Source organism: Arvicola amphibius, chromosome 1 (assembly GCF_903992535.2).
Source record: "Arvicola amphibius chromosome 1, mArvAmp1.2, whole genome shotgun sequence".
NCBI lineage: Eukaryota > Metazoa > Chordata > Mammalia > Rodentia > Cricetidae > Arvicola > Arvicola amphibius.
Genome location: NC_052047.1, coordinates 195,911,200 through 195,935,773, shown reverse-complemented (window position 1 = coordinate 195,935,773; position 24,574 = coordinate 195,911,200). Strand labels below are relative to the sequence as shown.

The following is a 24,574-nucleotide window of genomic DNA, read 5'->3' as shown; positions in this document are numbered from 1 at the left end:
CTTCAAAGACCTCGAAAGAACGGTACTCAACTTCATATGGAAGGACAAAAAATCCAAGATAGCCAAGACAATCTTGTACAGACATCACAATCCCTTACTTCAATCTCTACTACAGAGGTACAGTACTGAAAACAGCCTGGTATTGGCATAAAAACAAACAGGAGGATCAATGGAACCAAACTGAAGACCCAGATATTAATCTACACACCTATGAACAACTGATTTTTGACATAGAAACAAAAAATATAAAATGGAAAAAAGAAAGCATGTTTAACAAATGGTGCTGGCATAACTGGATATCAACATGTAGAAGAATGAAAATAGATCCATATCTATCACCATGCACAAAACTCAAGTCCAAACGGATCAAAGACCTCAACATAAAGCCAGCCACACTGAACCGTATAGAAAAGAAAGTGGGAAGTACACTTGAATGCATTGGCACAGGAGACCACCTCCTAACTATAACCCCAGTAGCACGGACACTGAGAGATACAATTAATAAATGGGACTTCCTGAAACTGAGAAGCTTCTGTAAAGCAAAGGACATGGTCAACAAGACAAAACAGCAGCCTATAGAATGGGAAAAGAGCTTCACTAACCCCACATCAGACAGAGGGCTGATCTCCAAAATATTCCAAAGAACTCAAGAAATTGGTCATCAAAAGAACAAATAATCCAATAAAAAATTGGGTACAGACCTTAACAGAGAGCTTTCAATGGAGGAATCTAAAATGGTGGAAATACACTTAAGAAAATGCTCAATATCCTTAGACATCAGAGAAGTGTAAATCAAAACAACTCTGAGATTCCATCTTACACCTATAAGAAAGGCCAAGATCAAAAACACTGATGACAACTTATGCTGGAGAGGATGTGGGGTAAAGGAAACACTTCTGCATTGCTGGTAGGAGTGCAAGCTGGTACAGCCCTTTGGATGTCAGTGTGGCGATTTCTCAGAAAATTAGGAAGCAACGTTCCTCAAGACCCAGTAATACCACTTTTGGGTTTATACCCAAAGGATGCTCAACCGTGCCACAGGGACATGTGCTCAACTATGTTCATAGCAGCTTTGTTTGTCATAGCCAGAACCTAGAAACAACCTAAATGCCCCTCGACAGAAGGATGGATAAGAAAAATGTGGTACATTTACACAATGGAAAATATACAGCGGGGGAAAAATAACAATATCTTAAAATTTGCGGGCAAATGGATGGATCTAGAAAGCATTATATTGAGTGAGGTAACCCAGACCCAGAAAGGCAATTATCACATGTACTCACTCATTAAGTGGCTTTTAGACATAAAAAAGAAAACCAGCCCACAAATCACAATCCCAGAGAACCTAGACAACGAAAAGGACCCTAAGAGAGACTACATGGATCTAATGTACATGAGAAGTAGAAAAAGACAAGATCTCCTGAGTAAATTGGGAGTATGGGGACTATAGGAGAGGGTTGAAGGGGAGGGGAGAGTAAGGGAAGGGAGCAGAGAAAAGTGTATAGCTCAATAAAAACAATTTTAAAAAAATTTAAAAAAGATTGAGGTCACAGATATTTAGATAACATTTTTTTTGTTTTGTTTTTTGAGACAGGGTTTCTCTGTAGCTTTGGAGCCTGTCCTGAATCTAGCTCTTGTAGACCAGGCTGGTCTCGAACTCACAGAGATCCGCCTGCCTCTGCCTCCCGAGTGCTGGGATTAAAGGCATGCGCCACCGCTGCCCGGCAGATAACATTATTATATGTTGGAAATTATATACTTCCCCCCCAACATTTCATTTCAGCAAACTTTTAAATTACCCTGGTTTAAACTTTTGGTACATAAAGATATTTCAATATTTTATGTATTATTCATAAAGAAAATGAAGGGAAGAAGAGTGAATGCCTCATTTCTTGAGATCCTTCTGACTAATACATAACAAATATACACATACATTATATGTGGTATAAACTGAATTAGCTAGCACTTGGGATTATACAAAATTACCTCTATTAATAAGACTTCACTTTGTTAACAAAATATACTTAAAATAATTCTGAGTCCTATTAAAATTCTAAGAGTTATACTTGAGTTGGTTTGTAATGGATATTTCATTCTAAAAACTGCATCTTGGGCTTGGGAGATAGCTCAGTGGGTAAATGCATAGTGTGTAAGCTTGAAGCCTGGAGTCTGGGGCCCAGCATCACACGAATGCCAGTGGGTATAGTGGCTGGCCTGAATTCTCAGCACCTTGGAGGCAGAGACGACTTGCTCAGAGCAAGCTGGTTAGCTGTACTGGCCAATGCCAAGTGCTACCCAGGGAAACTGCTTCTAAGGTAAGTGTGATTAAGGAAAACACATCAACCTCTGGCTTACATACACATTCCCGCATGTGCACACGGAACCCCCCACTCACGTGCACACGCACCTCCTCACATGCCATGTGGACATGCACCTACACACCCACACAGCCTCACACATGCACACCACACATATACAAACAGAATAAAAATGCTATCTTACAAAGTCTTAAGGCATAAATAACAAATTGCTCTTTGGGAATTAAACTAAGCAGGTTTGTTGTTACGTATACCAGAGCACTGTGGTCTATGGTTCAGAGCCTGAGGTTGCCTGGTTTCACTTCCCACCTGATGGGTAAATCCTGGACCAATTACAACAGGCTGAAGACATGACATTCACCGTCAGAAGATCAGTATTTTGAGCCTTCTCAGTTCCTAATCACTTTTCTTGTCTAATCATAAAATAACTCTGGGCAGCACTAGTCTGTAATAAATCCAGCCGTTTGGACAGGAAGCTGGCTGCTGGGGACAGAACAGCTCAGGGCTGTCCTTTAGTGAGGTGGCTCTGGCATTATGTTGTGGGGCAAGTTGAGACTCCCTTCCCATTTTCTGCACACACCCATTATAAGGCCAGTTCTCTCCGCAACAAACGCTTCTGTAAGATGTGTCCTGCAGACAGCAAACATGAATGTCACTTCTCTCAAACTTTGCTAGTGACTGGCCACTCCGTCTAGGACTCATTTTGCTTACAGATAGTGATGCATGTAGCTACATTGCCTGTTTCCTCGTGACACTGCCCATGACAGCTAACAAAAATGGTGAGCTGGAAGAGGAAAGAGGCCAGCCCACATGAAACAAGCTGCAGAGGAAAGCTCAACAACAGGTCACAGAGCAATCATAGTCCCCACTGACTAGAGGCTCCTTGAATTTCAGATTGCCTGGCAGTTGGGTGCTATTTAAGTAGGGTTTCACTACTTCCCCAAGGCTGGCCACTGACTTCCGGCTTGAGCAATCATTTTTATAGTCTTTCATAACTGCACAGCAAGGTCTGTTTATGAATGTGCACATGTGCATGCATGATTGGTTTGCAAAAGTGTGGTATTTCTATGCATTGTTTTCCGAGACAGGGTTTCTCTGTTGCTTTGAAGCCTATCCTGGAACTAGCTCTTGTAGACCAGGCTGGCCTCGAACTCACAGAGACTGGCCTGCCTCTGCCTCCCGAGAGCTGGGATTAAAGGCGTGCGCCACCATCACCTGGCTTTTATGCATTCTGACACCACCGCCTGGCTTTTATGCATTCTGAAGCATGTTTGGATAATGTGAACACAGGCACACATCCATAGTTATTTTAAAGGTGCTGTAGTCCCCTGAATGGGCGAGCTGTGGCTTACTTAGTACTTTACTGCTGATGGGCATTTAGGCTGTTCATTTTTTTTTTTTTACATTCCAACACATCTGTGTATGTACACAAGCATGCTACTGAATCAATTTCTACAAGAGAATTACTGTACCATTCTGGCTGAGACAGAAGGATCATTGAGTTCTAGGTCACACTGGGTTCCATAGTAGACCCTATCTCTAAAAGAAAAGTATTCAGCTTTGCTGGTGGTCACAGCAACATAAGGAGACAACATCTTGTGATCAGTTTTGACAGGACAGGGTTGGAGAGCTTGAGAACCCACTGGTGGGACCTCTGGATGTGCGGCCTGGCAGTCCCCACACATTTCTGTGGGAATAGATCACTCACTGTTCATACGTGGCTGCTGAGTCTGGGCGTCCCTGTGCATCTGGTTAAGGTGAAGAGCCATTTTGTTATGAACAGGCTCGCTAAGCAGCCAACGGAATCAGCACATCTTGACTCCTGAGGGAACATCATTTCATTCCTGCAAATTCCTTGCGATCGCATGCTAATGTCCCGATAATTTCCTAAACTGGTACATTCACAATTTAGTAAGTGTTTTACATGCACGATATCAATTCTCTCTCTCCGGTTTTTTCTTTGACATGATGGCTTGCATGAGCATGTCCCTGATAGGCTCTTGAGCACTTGGTCTCCACGCTGGCGGCAGTTTGGGGGAGCTTGTGGAACATTTGGGAGGCACAAGCTTGCTGGAGGAAGTGTGTCTTGCCTCCCTTCCTGTCTGCTTTTTCTGCCTTGTGTTTGTGAATTAGAGTGTTAGCTCTCAGCTTTCTGTCGGGCTGCCATGCCTCCTAGCCAGGATGGACTCTTATCCCTAAGGAGCCATAATCACAAATAAACCCTTCCTTCTGCTAGTTGTCCAGGCCATGGTGTTTCACCAATGCAACAGAAGAGTAACAATACACTTGACTTCTCATTTCTGCTCGCTTGTGTTACAAGGACACTTAGTGTGTACATGGTCACACGCACCAATCTTCGCAATCATTGCTTTCGTCTCGGTAATTTTCGGTAATGTCATCTCCATCCTATTCTTCATCCTCTGCCCTTTCGGTAATTTCTTTAAAGTCATTAATTCCTTTCAAATTCAGTTTCGGTAGAGCCCAACTCCCCCACACCTCGAATCTCCCAGCACCAATCAGTGACTAGATAGATCCCTCTTTCTCAGTTCAGCTGTATAAAAATCTGCCATTAAAACTGTCTTGATTATTAAATATTTGCTTACAGTGGATGGAGACACGGCTCAGTGGTTAGGAGTACCAGTTGCTCTTCTCCAGGATGTGGGTTTGGTTCATAGCAACTATATGGCAGCTCACACTTCCCTGTAACCACCGTTCCAGGGAACTAGGAACCCTCTGCTGGTCTTTTGTAGGCACAGCATACACACAGTATACATCATCATATAGGTACAGCACTCAAACACATAATAAAAACTCTTCAAATATTTGCTTTTATTTTTTTTTAAACTTAGTATTATCTTCTTTATAACCCAAGGGTTCAAATAATCACATCTTACAGGCTTTTGACTTTTTCTGCACGTGTTTGTGCAGACACCCACCTGTGCCTATGTCTGGAGGGTAGAGAGGTGTTGGATATGGTGGTTTATTTATATAAGAATGGTCCCCAAAGACTCACATATTTGAATGCTTAGTCATCAGGGAGCAGCACTACTTGAGGATTGGGAGGTGTGGTCTTGTCCGAGGAAGTGTCACAGGAGATGGGGTTTGAGGTTTCAGATGCCCAAGTCAGGCTCAGTGCCTTTCTCTTCCTGCTGCCTGGGCTACTTCTCCAGCACCATGTCTGCTTTTATGCGGCCATGCCCTCCTCCATAACAAGGGACTAAATCTTTCAAACTGTGAGCCAGCCCCAATGTGCTTTCCTTCCTAAGAGCTATTGTGGTCATGGTGTGTCTTCACAGCAACAGACACCAACACAGATATCTTCCTGAGCTGCTCCCCACTTTACTTACTGAGGCATGGTCCCCTGAACTAACACAGCCCAATTTGGCTACTTTAGTTGCTTGTCCAATGGATCCTCCATCTCTGCCTCTAGGATTACAGGCAGGTCACTGTGCAGGAAACAACTCCTGGTTAAGAGAATGGACTCTTAAACCTGAGTAGAGACTTAACTTTCCAGCTGGGCTGGTCCAACCACTCTAAGGGACCACCCCCAGGAAGGCGGCTCGTTAAGCCATGCTAGAGTTGGACAGAATAATTAGGTCTTTAAGGAGATGTACTTTTCCCTTCCCAAAATTCCTGCCCCTAATGCAGTAGCTCATGAGCCACAGCTACAAAAAGGTCAAAAGTCTGCCTACTCCAAAAGCCTCTGAATTATCCAGAAATGGCTACCGCTCCCTTTCCTTTCCAAGTGTGCCTTCCCTTTCCCCAACATTTCCTTCCCTCCATGTGGCTACTTGTCCACCACGTCTCCACCTTCCATGAGAGCTGCAGTGGCTTCTTCCTTCTCCTCTTCATCCTTCTCCTCCAGGAAGCTGCTGAGATTCAGTGTCTGCCCTGGGGTTTCTCTCCCAAACTCTAATACAACTGTCCTTGGGCTTCCATCTGAGTCCATCAGAAATTAATGGAAGTAAGAACTCGAGAGAAGTTCCTGATTTCCCCCGCTGTCCACACCAGCTCAGCTGCTATGTGAAGGTGGAGACCCAAACTCCAAGCTTTATCCACAAAGCTATTTCTCCAGCCCAGCTTACAGGTTTCTAAGTAGTATAATTAGTGATATACTTAAAACACACAACACATTAAGGACAGAAACACAACTTTAGAGAGAAAATATTTAATCTATTTCATGAAAAAAAAGTACAAAGCTTTGTAAAAGAGGTTTAGGTTTCCATGTACAGTAGAATACTCCCACTTCCCAGGACCCAACAACTGCACTTCCTTTGAGTTGATGAAGGCCACCAAGCTCTCATTCCATCTAACCACACACTTTAAAAATCCACTCAAGAGTTTGGTCTACAAATAAATGTAAAATACAGAGTTGCATAAAAATATATTATTCAATCTTTATTAAACACTTAAAAAATGCACAGCAGGTAAATTCTTTTAGACCAAAGCATGTCTAGAATACCAGTATCTGAACTTGCACTGTTCAAGCCATGAAGTCACATGGCAGACCACCTCTAGTCTCACACAAGAAACTACAAAATGGAGCCACCCAAGATGGGGAAGTCTCTAATGTGACATGTCTAGGGAACATTCCTTACAGGACGGATAGACAGATGGACATCTTGATTACACAGCAAGCATGAAGTACTAACAGTAACAGTGTCTGCCCTGGCTCTCCATGCACTCCTACAGAGGGACCGAAAACTGCACCATCTGCCCATGTACAATTAGGATGCTTTACTTCACAGCGGACAGGTAAACCTCAAGTCACACAGGGTCCTGGACCCTTGCCTTTGAAAACCAAGACATTACTAGAGATTCTAGAAAAATAACCATCACAACAACATTTCCCCATTCACAGCTTTGTGAACGCTGGCTCCTCAAAGGCTGCAGAAACTCCAACTACGTCTGAGGAAGAAGTCAAGGACTTCAAGAGGGGCGCTGGCAATGATGACATCACAGGCATGCGTCAACAAGACATTCCAACTCTATGCAAACAAAAACCATCTCATGTTCCTGGTGGAACTAAGAAGAAAGAGCTAATTTTTAAAAGAGAGGATGATTCAATGGCTATGTTAGGGACTTGTGTTCCCCCCCCCCCCTTAGGTTTTATTTTTCTCATGAAACTAGGTACAGAATAATAATTCCCTTTGAACGGCCCATATCTCAGAGGATCTTGACCCCCCTTTTCAAGTGGAAAGCTGTAATTAAGCATCCTAAGAGTACCAACGGCGTGTCTACACTTAACAGCTTCAGATTATATAAAAGCAGTTTTGCTCAAGTCCATTTCTTAGGCAGGGCAGATAGAACACTTGTGGCACAGGGCTGCTGGCTTACTGTTCACTTATAACCTAAAGCTGACGTGCACACGGGGGAAGTGCTCTTGAAAATGCTGGCAGCCCTTTCCTTTGGGTCAGAAGGCTGTCAACAGCAGTGTCCACAGGCACACTGGAGTGACGTGCCGGGGGAGGAAAGCACACACCAAGAATGAGTAACTACACCCAGGCACACATTCCACAAGTGTCTAGGGTTTAAGCTTTTCACCTCTCACCTGACAATGATTAAACCAAAGCTACACCAGGAGAACCTGCAGGAGAGCTCGTCCTATTAGTCTCCCAGCCCATGTGCTCGCTCTTACAGCCACCTGAGAGCTGAGCACCGGTCTCCACTACAAGTCAGCACATGTGGGAGCCGAGATTTATTAGCCATCGAATGCCGTGTGGCTCAATTCCCAAAGCCTGTAACTTTTACGACCATTCTTTCTATTACCCTACTGCACAGAAATGGGAGAAAAGCACACTTCATTAAGGTCAGGGTGAAACCAGTGACTTGGTGAGTGCCAATTCTTCATTCAGGCTATGGGACACAGGTGGAAAAAGCAATTGGTGATTGGCACTGTGGTCTACCTTAAGGTAAGTGACCAGGACGGTCAGGCACGGACACCAGGAATGACCCTCATGACACGGGCAGAGCATGCTCACTGCACACATCCTGCCTCACTACCATGTTACTTAATTCCACCCTGGGATGCCCGTTAGGAACCAGCACTGGCTCGCAGTGCTAAGCTGACGTCAGGAACAACTTGTGAATCACCAGGCTGTCTGCCCGCACAGGACCATTAAGGATGGAGGAAGGCAGAGGCCTTCACACTTCTCCACCTCACTTCTCAGGGCTGCGCCAGCCCTGTTGTTTGGGGTGAGGCCACTCGGACAGTCCTGACTGCTACTTCTGCACACACCTGCTGAGAGAAACTGAGGATAACGGCTGGAATGGGGCACAGAAAACCCTCTGGGAAATGACAATTATATATACTATTCCAAGAGTCTGTGAAAAGCTACATAATTTAAATGGCATTATTTGAATTTCAAAAACCATCACTCCCAGGGCTCCTGGAATCCTCCAGATTGATAAATTACTACACAAAGGCACGAACTATGCGAACCATGCATGTCTAAGAGACAATACGGCAGGCAGCGGGGCAGATCACTGTCCAGGCTCTGCCACTTCCTCAGCGTCTGCTCTGGGTTTTATACCCTGGCTGCAAGACAGAAGGACCGTCCTCCACTGTGAGGCTGTGCTGAGGACACACGGTCAACACAAAGCACTCGGGGAAGCACCAGCAGAAGGCAGGAACTCAATGACTGTGACTCCCCTGCCCCGTCTTGAAAGCCTGAGGCGGTGGGCGCAGAATTACTCCTCCACTCCCCATCTGTGAGAGCCCCAGTCAGTCCCGCTGCTCACCAGTTACACAGCCATCAAGGACACTCATCACACTCACCCACGCCCATGTACTAGGCCCTGTTCTAGGCACTGGACTCTATCCTAGGAGCTTCCTGACCTGCAGACGGGCTACCACCATGCCGAAGCAGCACCTGTCTCTACATGGCTCACACCTATCTAGTCTGTATGTTGTACTGAAGCCCACCCCAGGAAATAAACGTGAAAGCACTTTGACGATCCCGGAGAACAGCATCCTAGGGTGAGAGACAGCACCCTCCCAGCACATTCCGGTTACAATCTCAGGATGCTTGTACAGACTGTAAGAGTGTGGTGAGGTTTCCAGCTATGTCTGGATTCTCCATGGAACGGATTCATTGGTTGAAGTGCCAGAAGGTCTTTTTAACCCTCCTCTATGGACACAGTGTGGTGAAACAGGAACACCCACCACTAAGTGCCCTTCTTCTTGAGCCCAGATCCCACCGGGTATACTGCCGTGTCAGGCGGGGAAGAAATATTTAGATTCCACCGGGTATACTACCATGTCAGGCGGGGAAGAAATATTTAGATTCCACCGGGTATACTACCATGTCAGACGGGGAAGAAACATTTTGCTTTAGAAACTGGAGTTGTGAAAAAAATGTCAAGCACGTGTCTGCGGCCATAAATTATTGTCATTATTAGTAACAAAACTGATAAGTAGCAGTTCATAAATTACTCTGTGCTAAATGCCGTGTGAACATTTCACTGAATCCTGGCAGGGAGCCCAGGCAGCCCTGCTTTACAGGGTTAGACTCTGCCACAGAGTCCATGCTCCTGCCACCACACTGTGCCACACCACAAAAACACCACGACTACTCCTTCCTCACCAACTCACTTTAAAGGGAACTGGTAAATGAAAGAACTCTAAACTAGATCCCATCTTTGGTAATGGAAGTGGCTTTAGAAAAGCTATTACATTAGTGCTTACTATTCAGATTTATCTTTAAAGATATTAGATCTTTCTAAAGTGCTGATCATTGAAAGACAGAGAAGAATGAAAATAAACACCAAGAGTTTGCTCGCTTATGAGCATCAATGGCGCAGTCCTCCTGCAGTGTTCTTGTTATTGTGCACTACACAACTTCACTCTCCATGAAAGTGTTCTTGTTATTGTGCACTACACAACTTCACTCTTCATTTTTTTTCTCCCTCTGATGATTGAACCCAGGGTCTCTACACATGGCAAAGAAACATTCTCCCGCTGAGTTACAACGCTGTCCTGCCGACGGCAGCAGCTAAGTTCAAGTCTCTTCAGGTGATAGACAAGAACGAGCAGTCAGTTCTGAATCTGTGGCCAAATTGTAGTCACACATTTTCATTATGCTCCCCAAATTTCCAACTTTGCAAAAAGTAGGCCAACATCCTTATCTCAGCAGTAGGAGCCCCAGAGCAGACAGCTCAGAGAAAACAGAAGGCTGCTGCAGGCCCTCACGTTTTTAAACTTTCCAGTGTTTCCTTATGTGACATTTATGTTACCCATGAGTCTAGGAAGCTATGTGCACTGTTCAGTGTGAGTTTTCTAAACCCACACTAACCTACTACTGATAACACTGTAGCGTCAACAGGAGCGTAGAAAGGCAGGGGTGAGGATGAGGAGTCAAACTGTGTATTCCGAAGACCGGGAATCACTGAACACTAAACTAACATTCTGCCCAGACAAAAGAAAACCAAGGGATTCTAAAGAGGATTTGGGGAATTTTTAAGGTACATGAAACTACAGAATACACACTTGTATTTTTAGAGTGAAAACTGCGTAATCCTTATTCCTACATTAGTTAAACCATATATACTCTGTTCTAGAGAGTGATACCGTTTATGTCCTCAATCAGGAACAGTTGAGCCAAACTATTCTCACCCTGCCCAACTGGAAAAGAGAAATACAACAAACCTAATGAGGAGGCTGAAATACAGGAGGGCGCAGTCCACAGCCCATGGGCTACAGACGTAGTTACAGAACTTTGCTGTGGCTGCTCTGCTGCAAAGGTCTCTCAGGCAATCCTTTCCATTTGCATTTCTCTCAAAAAGCAGCTTCTGTGGATCCTAATTAAAGTCCTGATCTATATGTTCTTACTCTAGAGAACTTTTAGCTAACTCAATAATAAAACAAGCAAATTTTACCCGTGAAAACTACTTCAAAAATCAACCAATATATGTGTAGAATGATACTTAAATAATTACACTTCATATCTAGTTCTTTTGGGGAAAAGGAGGGCATGCTATGCCAGACTGTCTACAGATACTTATTGAATTTATAGATGCTTCTGAAATCTTATAATCAGAATAAATAAAATATATGCCAAGTCAGTTTTAAAAACAAATGGGCTTTTAAACCATTATGATAATAATCTATGATAATTACAGCATCAATGAGAACCACTCACTGTATTCTATCTCAGTCATGTTTCTTAGGAGGCCAAAGAACTCAAACACGGAAGCAGCGTGAGCAGCATGAAAGGACAACTATACCGTCAGCTGCACTCAAACACTTTTTTACACTGATCACATCAATTTAAAGGTTTACATGGGATTTTTTTTAAAAATATCAGAATTAGTGATCGTAATTTAAATTCTAAATATGGGAACCAAAATAGTAACAAAAATCCCAAACCCAATAAATCTGTATTTAACTCTTAAAACTGAAATGTAAATTCCCCAAGCAATACAATACTCACTTATATCAAGTTACACCATCACAATAAGCTGTCATGTGAAGGAATATGGCCTAAATCCCACCTCAAGGGTCAGCACGTCTCTGGGGATCTAGGCATTGTTTGTTAGGCATATATTCATTAAAAAAATAGTTAAGAAGAGGTCTGCATGCTCTCAGAAATTCTTTCTTTTTTCTGTATAAAGTTATAAGGCATTAATAATGGCATGTTAAAACAAATAATTTATAATAAAAATAGATTAAAACTCTCTTTTAAAAATACCTCAGATGAGAAAACACAGAAGAGATAGTAAGCAGCCCTCATGTGCTCTCTGGGGTCTACTGAGCACAGTTTTTGTTCTGGCTTCAGACAGACCGGAGTCACTAAGTAGAGGTGACTCAAACAAAGGCGCACAGCTTAGGTCTGTCCCGTGACTGTGACCGCCACCGACGAAGGCAGAGGTCATTTAAAACACCCGGTGGTATTAGAAGTAACTGCACAACACAGTATTCTCTACTATAGCATGGACTGCAGCCTCGAGCCAACAGCAGCAAAGCTAATGCTATAGTGTTTAAATGACACCCAATGACTTGGCTAGTACACGGCTAAAATGAAGCCATTTGTTTAGAATTAAAATGTTAATAAGGAGAGAGACTTTATTTTGGGATCAGTTGTTACAACTAAGCCATGGATTTTTAATGCTTTTTTCCCTCAACGGCCGGTGGAGGACGGATGGGGGCTGTGGTGACGGGGCCCTGGCTTCTCCTAGAATACATGTGTGAGCTCTACAGGAGCTCCACAGCCTGGCTGGGTATCGGTTATCTGCAAAGGCTGCCTGAACAAGATCCCCTTCATCATGCAAGCACTGCTGTCTGCACTGCAGTAGTAGAGAAACACGCTGATGGAGATCACAGCTTCAAGTGACGAGCAATCGGTGGGAATCCGCAGGGCAATTGTGGGTTGACTGGAAATACTCTCTATGTCTCCAGACGGGGTCTGCTCCTGAAGAAGCCACTCATTGCCTGGAAAACAGGAGAGAGAATCATACAGACTACAGAAGACACAAGAGGCCAGCACAGCTCTGGGCAAAGCACTCGCCACACCCGTGTGAGAACCAGTGGTCAGACCTCAAAAGTCACCTAAATGCTGGGTGTAGGTGACACCTACCTGCAATCCCAGAGTACAGGGGTAGGGACAAGGCATCCCTGGAACAAGCTGGCTGGCCAGTCAGACTACTCAGAACAGTGAGCTCGGGCTTAGGAGCAGACCTTTCCTCAAGACTTTAGGTGCAGAGATGTCAGAGAAACATGGCAGTTAACTACTGCACACACATGTGCATGTCCACACATGCACACACACACATATATATGTAATCACACCATGTAACACACTCACACACATAATATACATGCATTTGAAAAGATAAAAGTAGGAAACTAGAAAATTCTAAGAAAAGTGTCTCTTAATCAGCAAGTATTTACAAGTCTGTGAATGCCGGCACTTTGGTCTGTGGAAATGACCCGCGGGCGTGAGACATAATGACCCCCACGAGAAGTTCCCAGACTGACAATCTCTGTATTTCGTTAATGCAGCTCTTCCCTTCTGTGAAATCTATAACACAACCCACAAACTGACCTCCACTGGAATGAAACTGAGAACTGCAGCAATGGCTCCTTTGCTCCTTCTCACCCGTGCTCAAAGTCCATCTATCAGTGAATACGAAGCACAGGGACAGTGAGACAGCTCATCATTTTCACCCAGAGGGAAAACCTCCAGGGACAGTCTAAAAACTACAGAATGAACTTCTGAGAGTACAAATGCACACAACTCTGCAGTGACTTCTAAATCCAGACAAGACAATAAAAAACTATTTTAACATTAAAATCCAGAAATTAAGACACCAACTATTTCTTTGTGTATTTTAATATATATCACATTTATGACTTATAAAGACGTAGGATGCATGTAGTTCTTTAAAATGTTCACATATTCTAGCCACTTTAACGATATCTCAAGAACCAGCCCCCAAGAGAAACTATCTTCTATCCCTATGTGAAGACATGGCTCTATAATACTTTCGGAATCTTTGAATTACTAGGATTCTTGCCTAAAAGCTTATTTGCTCTATATAGTAAAAATGGAGACAATATTGCAGACAAGTAATTAAACATCTTAAGTATTTGACCCCTCCAATTTAATGCCATCTTCACTGTATATGACAATGATTCAGAATTCAATTATTTGAAAGCTTAAGAATGCAGCATTAAAAAGGTTAATTGTTGACAGGTCATGGTGGCACACACCTTTAATCCCAGCACTGGGAGGCAGAGGCAGGTGAATCTGAGGCCGTCCTGGTCTACAGAGCGAGTTCCAGGATGGCCAGGGCTATACAGAGAAACCCCTCTTGAAAAGCCAAAACAAAACAAAAACATAAACAAACCAAACAAAAAAAAAAGATAAAGTAAACAAAAAAGGTTAATTATCAATATCTTACTTTAAAAAAATACTGGTCTCTAATTACACAGAGAAATTAAATATGTGATCTGTGATTCTCCGATTGCTGGGGTGCTTTGCGATGTACACAGGCAGAATAGCTATTCCCTTCCTAGACCTCCTGAAGCCCAGAGAAGGATGTGCCGTGCCCAGGGTTTGTAGTTTGCCCCCAAAGCTAGGCCGCATGTGCAGCCTTCTTCCTTGTGGGGATCAGAGGAGGCAGTTCCCACAGGTTCGGGGAGCCACCTCGGGGTCAGTCCAGACTGTAACCAGCAGGCCACCTGCAGATCCCTTGGCCTGGACATCACACTGACTGCTGCAGATCCGCAGCTTCTGCCTGAGTACGTATGAAGGTGAGCAGGCTCAAGGCCAGGGTTGGGGGGACACAGAAGAACTGTGGGAGAAGGAGCTCAGGAAATGGGAGAGTGAGAATGTGCCAAAGAGCGTGGGAGACGAGAGCAGAGGAAGCGCATCTGAGACGAGCCCAGGGCTTCTCGTAGACCTGCTGTCCGCTGTCAGAATGGTGCTATGTCCGACAGCACTGACAACCACACACAACACCGACGCCACACGAGACAGGACACACACAGGCCGAGAAGGAAAAGCCAGAGAAGGATCCTAAACAAGGAAGCTCCACTTCACGTCTTCTCATCAGACTTTCAATTCTTATTTATTTAACTTTGGTTTTCTGACCGGCTCTCTCACTCTCTGGGCAGATGGCATGGAAATCATTATGTGGCTCCGGCTAGCCTCAAACTTGCAGTCCTCCTACCCCAGCCTCCTGAACGCTGGGACTGCAGATGAGAGTTTAAGGGGTTCTTTTTGGGGACAGCAGGAAGGGGAGACTAAGGTAGGCATGCAGACAGGTCTAATTCCCAGAGCCCGTGTTGTTCGGACATGAGAGGGCTCTCGTGGGCCACATCTTTTTAATGAAAGGGAAGAGGGGACAGCAAAGGCCAAGAGAAAAATATCAAAGTGGTGCTACAGCTAGAGTCACAGTTTTCACATAATTTCCATCATATCTTGTCCAAAAACACAGCAATATATATAACAAAGCTATCGGCTCAGCCTCGGGGCTTTATTCTCTGTGTCTGAGAGCCAGCCCTACCTTCAGCAGTCAGGAACCAGCAGCTGGGCACACCTTCCGTCAGCTTTGTTCCTGGGGGAAGGTCCAGCTTGAGCTTGAGCTGCAGAGTCTGGCCAGGACACACAGTCACAGGGGCGAGTTGGATGTTTGGGGCAGACTTGGGCACTTTGGGCACTGTCTTCTGTTTCTCTCTGGGGAAGGGGCCATCCACCACGGCACTGTCAGGCTTGAAGATCGGAAGCTAGAAGACCAGAGGGCAGGTTATTAAAGCAGAAGCACTCTTAGGACCAAAGCGAGAAAGCCTAACCTTAGATGGGGCAGAACCACGACATTCTCCATCAATGACATCAGCGCCCCCAGAGCACAGGGCAACAGTTCACCTCAGCAGTCAGACCACCCCTGAGACCGCAGAATCCAACCACTGCCCCGTGCTTACACATGGCAGGAAATGAAAGCAACACTTTACAAATCTAAGACCGTGAGGATGATACACGCTCCTAACCTCCACTACCAGGAGGGATCCAAAGATGATACTTTTGCTGCCATTTTGTGGCGTTTATTTTAAAACAAAGCACCTCATAAAAATAAAAAGCCACCCTTCCATCCAGGTAAATAGGATACATTAATAAAGCGGTGGGAAACACTGCTTTTTTGAAAACAAATTTGAACTTGGTCACATCTGCCCCAATCTATCTCATTTTCAGAGGCTGGGGGCTGTGACCTTTAGAGGTTCCCCCAGATGACTTGGTAATGGATTCACCATAGGAAACAGACAGACAGCAATAATCTAAGGATCACTGAAAAAAAAAAAAAAACCAAAAACAACAACAAAAAAACCAAGGCTACCAAGGCTACATGGCACATGAACACAGTGGGTCATGACTTCTATGCATTTAAAAAAGACCCATTTCTCTTCAAAATCCAGCACTTTCCTCATTCACTCACAGCGGATGGAAGCTTCTATTTTAAGACTAACAGGAGACCTTCAAAGCAAGTCCCTGGTCTGCTTGTCCCCAACACAACAGGGGCATCCACTTCCGGCTCCCACACTCCATGTGCCCAGTGCACATCAGAGATGGCCAAGCCAGCGCTTTAAAGCTCAGTCGCCGCCGGGCGGTGGTGGCGCACGCCTTTAATCCCAGCACTCGGGAGGCAGAGGCAGGTGGATCTCTGTGAGTTCGAGGCCAGCCTGGTCTACAAGAGCTAGGTCCAGGACAGGCTCTAAAAAAGCTGCAGAGAAACCCTGTCTTGAAAAACCAAAAAAAAAAAAAAAAAGCTCAGTCGCCCCTACACCCACGTCCTCTAAGCTACGCCTTAAGATAACTCACCACAGACACTGTTTTTGCTTCCAGATCCATCACTTTGATTTGGTGATTATTAGTGTCCGCTACATATAACAGCCGACTACTCTCACCGACACACAAGCCTCCAGGCTCATTAAAAGCTGACTCTGCAAAACTGGAAGCTGCATCATTTGCATCTCCGGTCCCCGCTAACGTTGAGCAGACTTTTGTTTTTGGATCCACAACTTTAATCTAAAGAAAAATGAACAAACATTTCCCTTGCAGTCAGCCCTGTTTAGAGCGGTGCCAGGTAAGCCAGGACTCCTGGCTGTTATTAGCATTCTCGATAAATACATCTTCAAACAGTAGATATTTCCTAATTTCCCCAACATCCAAATTACATCATCAAAAGGGAGCTATTTCATCCCTAGTAAAACCTTTATAAAATCTTAGTTATATCATAGTTTCTTGTTAATTTCAGGATTTCCCCTCTGGAATTAAAAACACCCTTTTCTGCCCCTTAGAGAACACAGCTAATATGACTCCCTGAGAGCACTGTCTGAGGATTGCTACTTCTGTTAAACTGAAGTCCTGCCACATAGAACTCTGCAGGAAGAGCAGAGACAACCAGATGGAAGAGGAAAAGGTGCTCAGGATGGGTTTAACTGCTCCTGGTCACTGTCACCATGCTACAGTTCAAAACTCTTCATCTGCTAGTGCCCCCATCAGCATAACTGTCAACCTGAGACACTCTAGAGTCAACAGAAAAGGGAGCTTCAATCAAGGAAAGCTAGTGGGCATGTCTGTGAAGAGTCTCTGTTGTTAATTAATATGGGGAGGCTCACCCCACTATAGGTAGGGCCAATCCCTGGTCAGGTGATCTTGGGTGATGTAAGAAAGCCAGATGAGCCTGGGTCTGTGAGCAAGTCAGCAAGCAGGCCTACCTTCACTTCCTGCCCTGACTTCTCTCTGGGACGGCCTTAACCTGGGTGTGAGCCAGATGAATCTCCCTCTTAAGCTGACTTTGGTCAGTTTTACCGTGGCAACAAAATGCAACTCCAACAGCTGCTCACACTTTTCCTAATGTGGCTCCTTGTTTCTTGACTTCCTTACAAGCAGTTTTGATGGGTCACAATTCATACATTTAAGTCACAGCCACAGGAATTAGCTAGCATTTCCTCAGTTCAGATACCACAAGGCTCCGAGGGCTACAGGTGCTCTCTGCACTAGAGTGGCATTGGTAGGTAGCACCTGGGTCAAAAGCAAGCACTGTGTCTTCAGCTGAGACTCACCTTATGATTATAGGAGTCTGCCACATAGAGCAGATTCCTCTTCTCGTCCCATGCAACCCCGAGTGGATGCTGAAGCTTCACATTGATGCCTACTCCATCAATATCACCAAAAGCAAATAAATTCTTTTATTGTATTTTTTAAAGAGAAAGAAACAGCAGTTATTAAAAACTTTCAGTGTTTTGTTAGATAAAGTGAATACTAAGGTCGTCGTGTTAGTAGAGCTAAAGGGGAAGCTCTGGTTTCCGTGGGGAGCTGGGCATGTGACAGACTGGAGAGTGTAGCGAGGGTCTGCGAGCTGATTGCTGTGGCACTCACAGAGGCCAGCATCTGCTCAGGAATAGGCCAAGTCTGCAGTCTAGTGCTGTCCAGTCCACCGCTACACCCACTGCAGTCTTGCTCCTGTCCAATAGCAGCCACTTTATCAGATTCTCTAAGGGAGCCTCAGCATTACGTGTAATCAGGCAGGGTCCCTTTTCGAGGCCTCACTTGAGTCTCTTTACAGTCACTGTCTCTGGGTTAACTACCTTCTATCACAGATAGGCCAGGAATGAACCTCTGGGTTAACTACCTTCTATCACAGATAGGCCAGGAATGAACCTCTGGGTTAACTACCTTCTATCACAGATAGGCCAGGAATGAACCTCTGGGTTAACTACCTTCTATCACAGATAGGCCAGGAATGAATCTCCTCAATTTTATGAATAACTCAAAATCCAGGGAACTGCACATAGTGACTTCTTTACCATGGGATCTCGTTCTCCTCCCACGAGGTGCTTCACGGCTCCATCTTTGAGTGAGATGGTTCTCACTGTGCTGCTCTCACTATCCGCCACAAAGAGGCAGCTCCACGGATCTTCTGAGGCTAGAGAGAGACCTGAAGGCTGGGCAAAACCTGCCTTGTGAGGATATGCATTGTTGCGATTCTCTTCATTGCCACTCCCAGCAAAACGCAGGCAGGTTCCTTTCTTTAGCTCACTGAAAGACGAGCATAGGTGGGATCCACAAGTTACTAAAGGAATGTAAGTAGACCCACCGGAGCAGTGATGACTGCCTGTCCACTGCTGCGTCTGTCCAGCCCTGCTCCTGGTGAGCCACTGTGCAGCGCTCACTTCTCTTCAGTTACTAACTACTGAAGTCACCCTCTAATACCACATTAAGAAATCCCTGGATCAACAATAAGGATCAGGTTATTATGAAATAATGAGATGATTTTATTCTCATTTTAACTTCTTAGTTTCATAGAATAGCAGTTCTAGAAGGGAATTTATTAATAAAGAGACTGTTGGGTATTTGATAGTTTAAACGCCTGTGTCGTCTACGAGCACGGCCGTTTTCAGAGATGGCACGACAACTGTGCTGCACTGTGCGACCCTCTCCTCTCCACTGGGACGTCCTGCTGAGAGCAGCGCAGGGCAACAGCTGCCGAGACCATGTCTCAAGCAGTTGAAAAGAAACAGAGGTGATTCCTCTTGAATGCAGAGAAAGTCTACACCTTGATTTCTAAATTTATGCCAAAAGGATTAAGAAGACATGGCACTGAGAAAGAGGACGCCGACTTCAAGTGCAAAGTGAGAGACTGTGTTCTCCGTCTCCAAACATGGCATGTCATACACAAGTCCAATGTGACCAGACTCTGAACTGGCACCTGCTCAGTGCTAAAGCAAGCAGAAGCAGGTGATGGAAGGCAAGAGCACAGAATGCACGAAACATGGGCAGAGAAATATGTACAAGACCTACACTGCCAGGGAGGAAGTCACAACATAGAGGAAACCTGTGATAATAAGTGGATGAACAGACACTGAAGCGTTAGGGGTCACCACTACCTGCGAATCTGCACTAGACACAATCTGTGTAGTGCTGTACTAACTTTGTAGTAATCCACCAACAAAATTAAGATGCAGATCAATGTAACTTGAGCAACCATTTTCCTATTATAAATAGTGACACCCTTCTTACGGGGAGACGCAGGCAGCCCTGACAGCACATTCTGCTGCTGTCACTGTGGGTGCTGGTGGAGTTACACCTCTTGCATCACTGGTGACCACCGTGTCCACAGCACTGTTGTCTCTGGCCTGGAAGACAGCATAGCCTCCTGAGTCGCACCTTGTTCCACTCTGAATACTAGAAGGGTTCTCTCAAGAATACAGATCTACCCAAGTCACTTCCCAGCTGAGAACTTTCTACATCAGCTTCTGGAATGCTCCACTCTCTTAGAAGGACTCCAGGTGTGACAACCTTTGTCCTGACATCACGGCATGAGTGGAGGCTCAGACCTCCACTGCAGCAGTCCTCCAGGGTACTTCAGAGCCTACTGCAGAGTTCTAACGACACAGGATTTCTCCAGCTTTCACTGTTCACTGATCTAATTCTGAGGCTGGGCATGTCTTCATTCCAGCTTTAACAGAGAGCATATCATTTCATCTCTATTGCCTAATATGGTACATAGCAGAAATATATTTAACAAAAGTTTTAGATCAGTGGTTCTCAATATTCTTCATGCATCTTCCCTTTAATATAGTTTCTCATGTTGTGGTAACCCCCAACCATAAAATTACTTTCAGTGTTAGTTCATAACTCTTATCTTGTTATTGTTATGAATCATGGTGTAAACATCTGTGTTTTCCAATGGTCTTAGACGACCCCTGTGAAAGGTTATTGGACCCAAAGGGTCATGACCCACAAGTTGAGAATCACTATTCTAGATGCATGACTGTCATAAAACATTCCACAACTGTGTTCTACACCCACCCCTACACATCTGAAATCTTGATTGCTAGACAGCTATCCCTTTCTACTGATAAAGATATGGTGATGAGCCCAGTGGTGGAGCCTTTAATCCCAGCACTTGGGAGGCAGAGGGAGATGGATCTCTCTGAGCTTGAGGCCAGCCTAGTTTACAGAGCGAGTTTCAGGACAGCCAGGACTATACAGAGAAACCCTGTCCTGATCAAACAACAACAACAACAACAACAACAAACCAAAAATAACCCTGTATCTATATTAGTTATATTTTCAAGGTTAAACATATTTTAAATAGGTCTTCAAATACTTCAGAGGTCTACAGAATATGTCATTTAAGATGTTTCAATAACATAGGTTCCTTCTTTTATGACAATGAGACATGTCTGCTCCTGGCAGCACGAATCTACTTCAAAGAAAATGATGGGCATGGAAGAAACTCTTCATGGAGTTTACTTTGTTTGTGGCAAAAGAAACCTACTGGGCAAGAAAGTGCCCTTCCCTCTATTGCTGATACAAGCAGGACGCAAAAGGGAGTGACTACAGAACCTTGCCAAGAACAGGCAGTACAGTTCTTCAAAACCCTGCCTCACAGAAAAGTCTGTCCAGTACTCTAGGGCTGCAGGTTGAAGACGGCCGGATGCCCCAACACTGCAGAGGAGCCTGGGTGACCGTTTAGGCAGCCATTTCTGTCATTTCTCACAGCTTTTGGAAGTTACTTGCTTGCACTTCCTGCTTACTCAGGTAATGTTTTTTCCTTCTTGGGTCTCTGAGGGAGTTGAAGATAGTTACAGTTTCCTTGTTTATCAGACTCAGAAAAGAAATTCACTAAAGAAATGTAAAGTATATAAGGTTGAGAGACATAAAAAGATAATTTTAAGTTGGTAATGCAAGTTAGACTAAAAAGTGAATTAGGCACAATACTTTGGACTCACCACGATAGGATAGATAATGGAGCATTTTCTCTGAATAGGACAAATGCAAATGGACTAGACATTGTTGATGTACTCGTTGCCTGTATATCTTGTACATACTTAATTGTACTTATTGTATATAGTTTTCCCTTTATTAGTTATAACCTTTTTGATTTTAGGCAAAAAGGTGGAGAATGTAGCGATATTTTGTTTGTATTTTAACAAATAAAGCTCACCTGAAGATCACAGTACAGAGCTAAGCCACTAGAGGCCAGGCAGTGGTGGTTCACACCTTTAATCCCAGCACTAGGAAGGTGGAGATAGGAAGGGATATGGCTGGGCTGAGAGAGGAATATAAATCAGGAAGAGACAGGAGCTCATTGCAGTCTGAGGATACCATCTGAGGATCGCCCCTGCAGTCTGAGGAGATAGTCTAAGGGCAGGATCACCTTTTTGGTCATAGGACTGGGTAGAGGTAAAAGGTCTCTCTAATGGCTAGCTGCACTGCTTCTCTGATCTCTCAGCTTTCACCCCCTAATATCTGACACTGAGTTTTTATATTCATGCCAACAGGCTAGCACCAACTTTTTATGGCTATATAACTCTATGGTCTATGGTTCTATTCTGGTCAGTCTTCTGTGAGCTTGACACAAGTTGGAGTCATTTAAGAAGTGGTGTAGGAGGTTCTTCTGTTTGTGTGTTGCTTTCATTGGTTGAATAAAGAGACTGCCTTGGCCTTTCGATAGGGCAGTCCTTAGGTGGGCAGAATAGACAGAACAGAATGCTGGGAAGAAGGAAGTGTGGCAGACGCCATGGTTCTCCTGCCCGAGATGGATGCTGGTTAGACTCATGCTGGTAAGCCACAGTCAAGTGGCGATACACATTAATAGAAATGGGTTAATCAAGATGTGAGAGATAGTCAATAAGAGACTAGAGCTAATGGGCCAGGCAGTGTTTAAATGAATACAGTTTTTGTGTGGTTATTTCGGGTATAAGCTAGCAGGGTGGCTGGGACAACAAGCAGCCCGCCGGCCCGGGTGTAACAGTCTGGGACTGGACACAGCCCACTCCTTCTTAGAGGGGGTAGTGGTGTGGGAGAATTGTCTGTATTTTGTCAATCATGTTTTAAATAAACACTGATGGCCAGGCAGGAAGTATAGACGGGTCAACCAGACAGGAAGAAGAGGCGGAGCAAAGGAGAACAGGAGAATGCTGGGAAGGAGGAAGCCCATTCCTCCCCAGTCCTGCCCAGACCATGGAAGAAGCAGGATGTGATATGCCCCGCTGAAAAAGGTTCCGAGCCATGTGGCTAACATATAGTAGAATAATGGGTTAATATAAGCTACAAGAGCTAATAAGAAGCCTGAGCTAATGGGCCAATCAGTTTATAATCTTATTGAGATCTCTGTGGTTTTCTTTGGGGGCTTACCGGCTGTGGGAACTGGGCAGGACAGAAACCCCAACAAGCCCGCTCCTTCATGTTACACAGGAGGAACTTCAGCTGAGAATACTCTTCCATCAGACTGCCATGTGGTCAAACCTGTGGGTCATTTTCTTGACTGATTACTATTATGAAAGGGCCCACTGTGGGTGATGCCACTCCAGGACACATGGTACTGGGGTGTATAAGAAAGAAAACTGGGCAAGGCAGTAAGCAGCATTTCCTAATGGCCACTGTTATGTTCCTTCCTTAGGCTCCTCCAGAAGGAACTAACCTGTCAGCTGAAATAACTGCTTCTGGGCAACGGAAACCTCGCCAGGACTTTCACCCGTTTTCGTACCCTGAAGCTCGTACTGAGCTGTTCTGTACTAGATACACAACTAATGGGACAAGACTGCTTTCTTTACAAGGTGGTCTGGAAAGAAGAACAAGTTAAGATAAGTGGGAGCCAAGAGGAGAGGTGAGAGAGAGGCACAGAGTGAAGCCACAGAGAGTAGCCAGGTCTGCCTGTGGCTGGGGAGAAGTAAGAGACAGTGGAGAGATACTGCCTCCCATCCTCACAGGCCCAACAGGTGCAGCAATCCCATGAGGTGACCCAAGCACATGCAGTGACAGAAAATGACAAGAGAGCTAAAGGGCTCTCCTATGCTTACACGGTAATTAGCAGCTGGGATTCCGCTCAGGCCTGACTACGTCTGAGCGGTAGCCATGCAGCACTCAGCCACCTGAAGGAGTGGCCACCGACACTTGTTCTGTGGCAAAGAATTAAAGCCCCACCTAATCATTTCTAGTTCTCTCTAGGCACTTGGAAGAAAGGCTTCCCCTAGGCTCTTAGGAATTAGATGCAGCCACAAAGCTTAATCATGGCTGATGAAATACAAGTCCAAGTGATGTATGTCATTTCTGAGCAGCAGCTTCAGGAGCCAGTTAGTGACTCACTGCCTCCCCCTCTCAGCAGCTGCTTCCTCAGCCTGGGGACCAGTGCTCCCCAGGAACTCTACATGAGTGAGCAAGAAACCCTGCTCCAAGCTTTCCTACGGTGTGTGGCCAGCACATGCTGGCAGGTACAGCAGCAGGTGCTATGAGGATGATGACCTGGGGAAGGACCCCAGGAGGCACAGTAGTCACTTACCTTCTCTTTGGCAGGGAGCCAGAGTCCAGGAGGAGCGCCCATATTTGATGAGTCCCAGCCATGGCTATCCACAGGATGTTATTTCTTTGGACCTCTGAACCTTCAAAAAAATAAGTTGCATGTATTATATATATATATATCAGGTGAGTATGATACTTCTCAGAAATGGAAATTCAATGGCTGATACTAATTTTTAAGTCAGCTGTTTTAGAAAACGCTCCTTAGTGAGAGATCGGTCTGCAGATCCATCCTCTCACCTACAACACTTTCACCAGAACTCAAAGTTGTAATGTGGTTTTTAATTAAATGCAGTACACGGCGATAATTCAATACTTGTTTACAAAGTGTAATGACAAAATCGAAGCCATTAGCATTTCCATTTCTTCAATCAAATCCACACATTCTTAATAGCAGAATGTCAACCTGCACCTCTGGAAACAATGCTTTTAAACACTGATTCATAAACA

General features: G+C 44.8%; 1 protein-coding gene across 1 annotated transcript in view; it reads right to left on the bottom strand.

Annotated features, from left to right (window-relative positions):
* Positions 1–6,470: 6,470 nt before the first annotated feature.
* Nhlrc2 (NHL repeat containing 2) overlaps positions 6,471–24,574 on the bottom strand; it is a 58,256-nt gene continuing 40,152 nt past the window's right edge. The window contains exons 6-11 of the mRNA XM_038350007.1: positions 24,108–24,207; positions 18,625–18,856; positions 17,881–18,003; positions 16,634–16,840; positions 15,327–15,546; positions 6,471–12,747 (exon numbers count right to left, since the gene is read on the bottom strand). Of these exons, the coding sequence (XP_038205935.1) occupies positions 12,491–12,747; positions 15,327–15,546; positions 16,634–16,840; positions 17,881–18,003; positions 18,625–18,856; positions 24,108–24,207 (1,139 nt within the window). The 3' untranslated portion in view covers positions 6,471–12,490. The remainder of the gene's footprint in view (positions 12,748–15,326; positions 15,547–16,633; positions 16,841–17,880; positions 18,004–18,624; positions 18,857–24,107; positions 24,208–24,574) is intronic.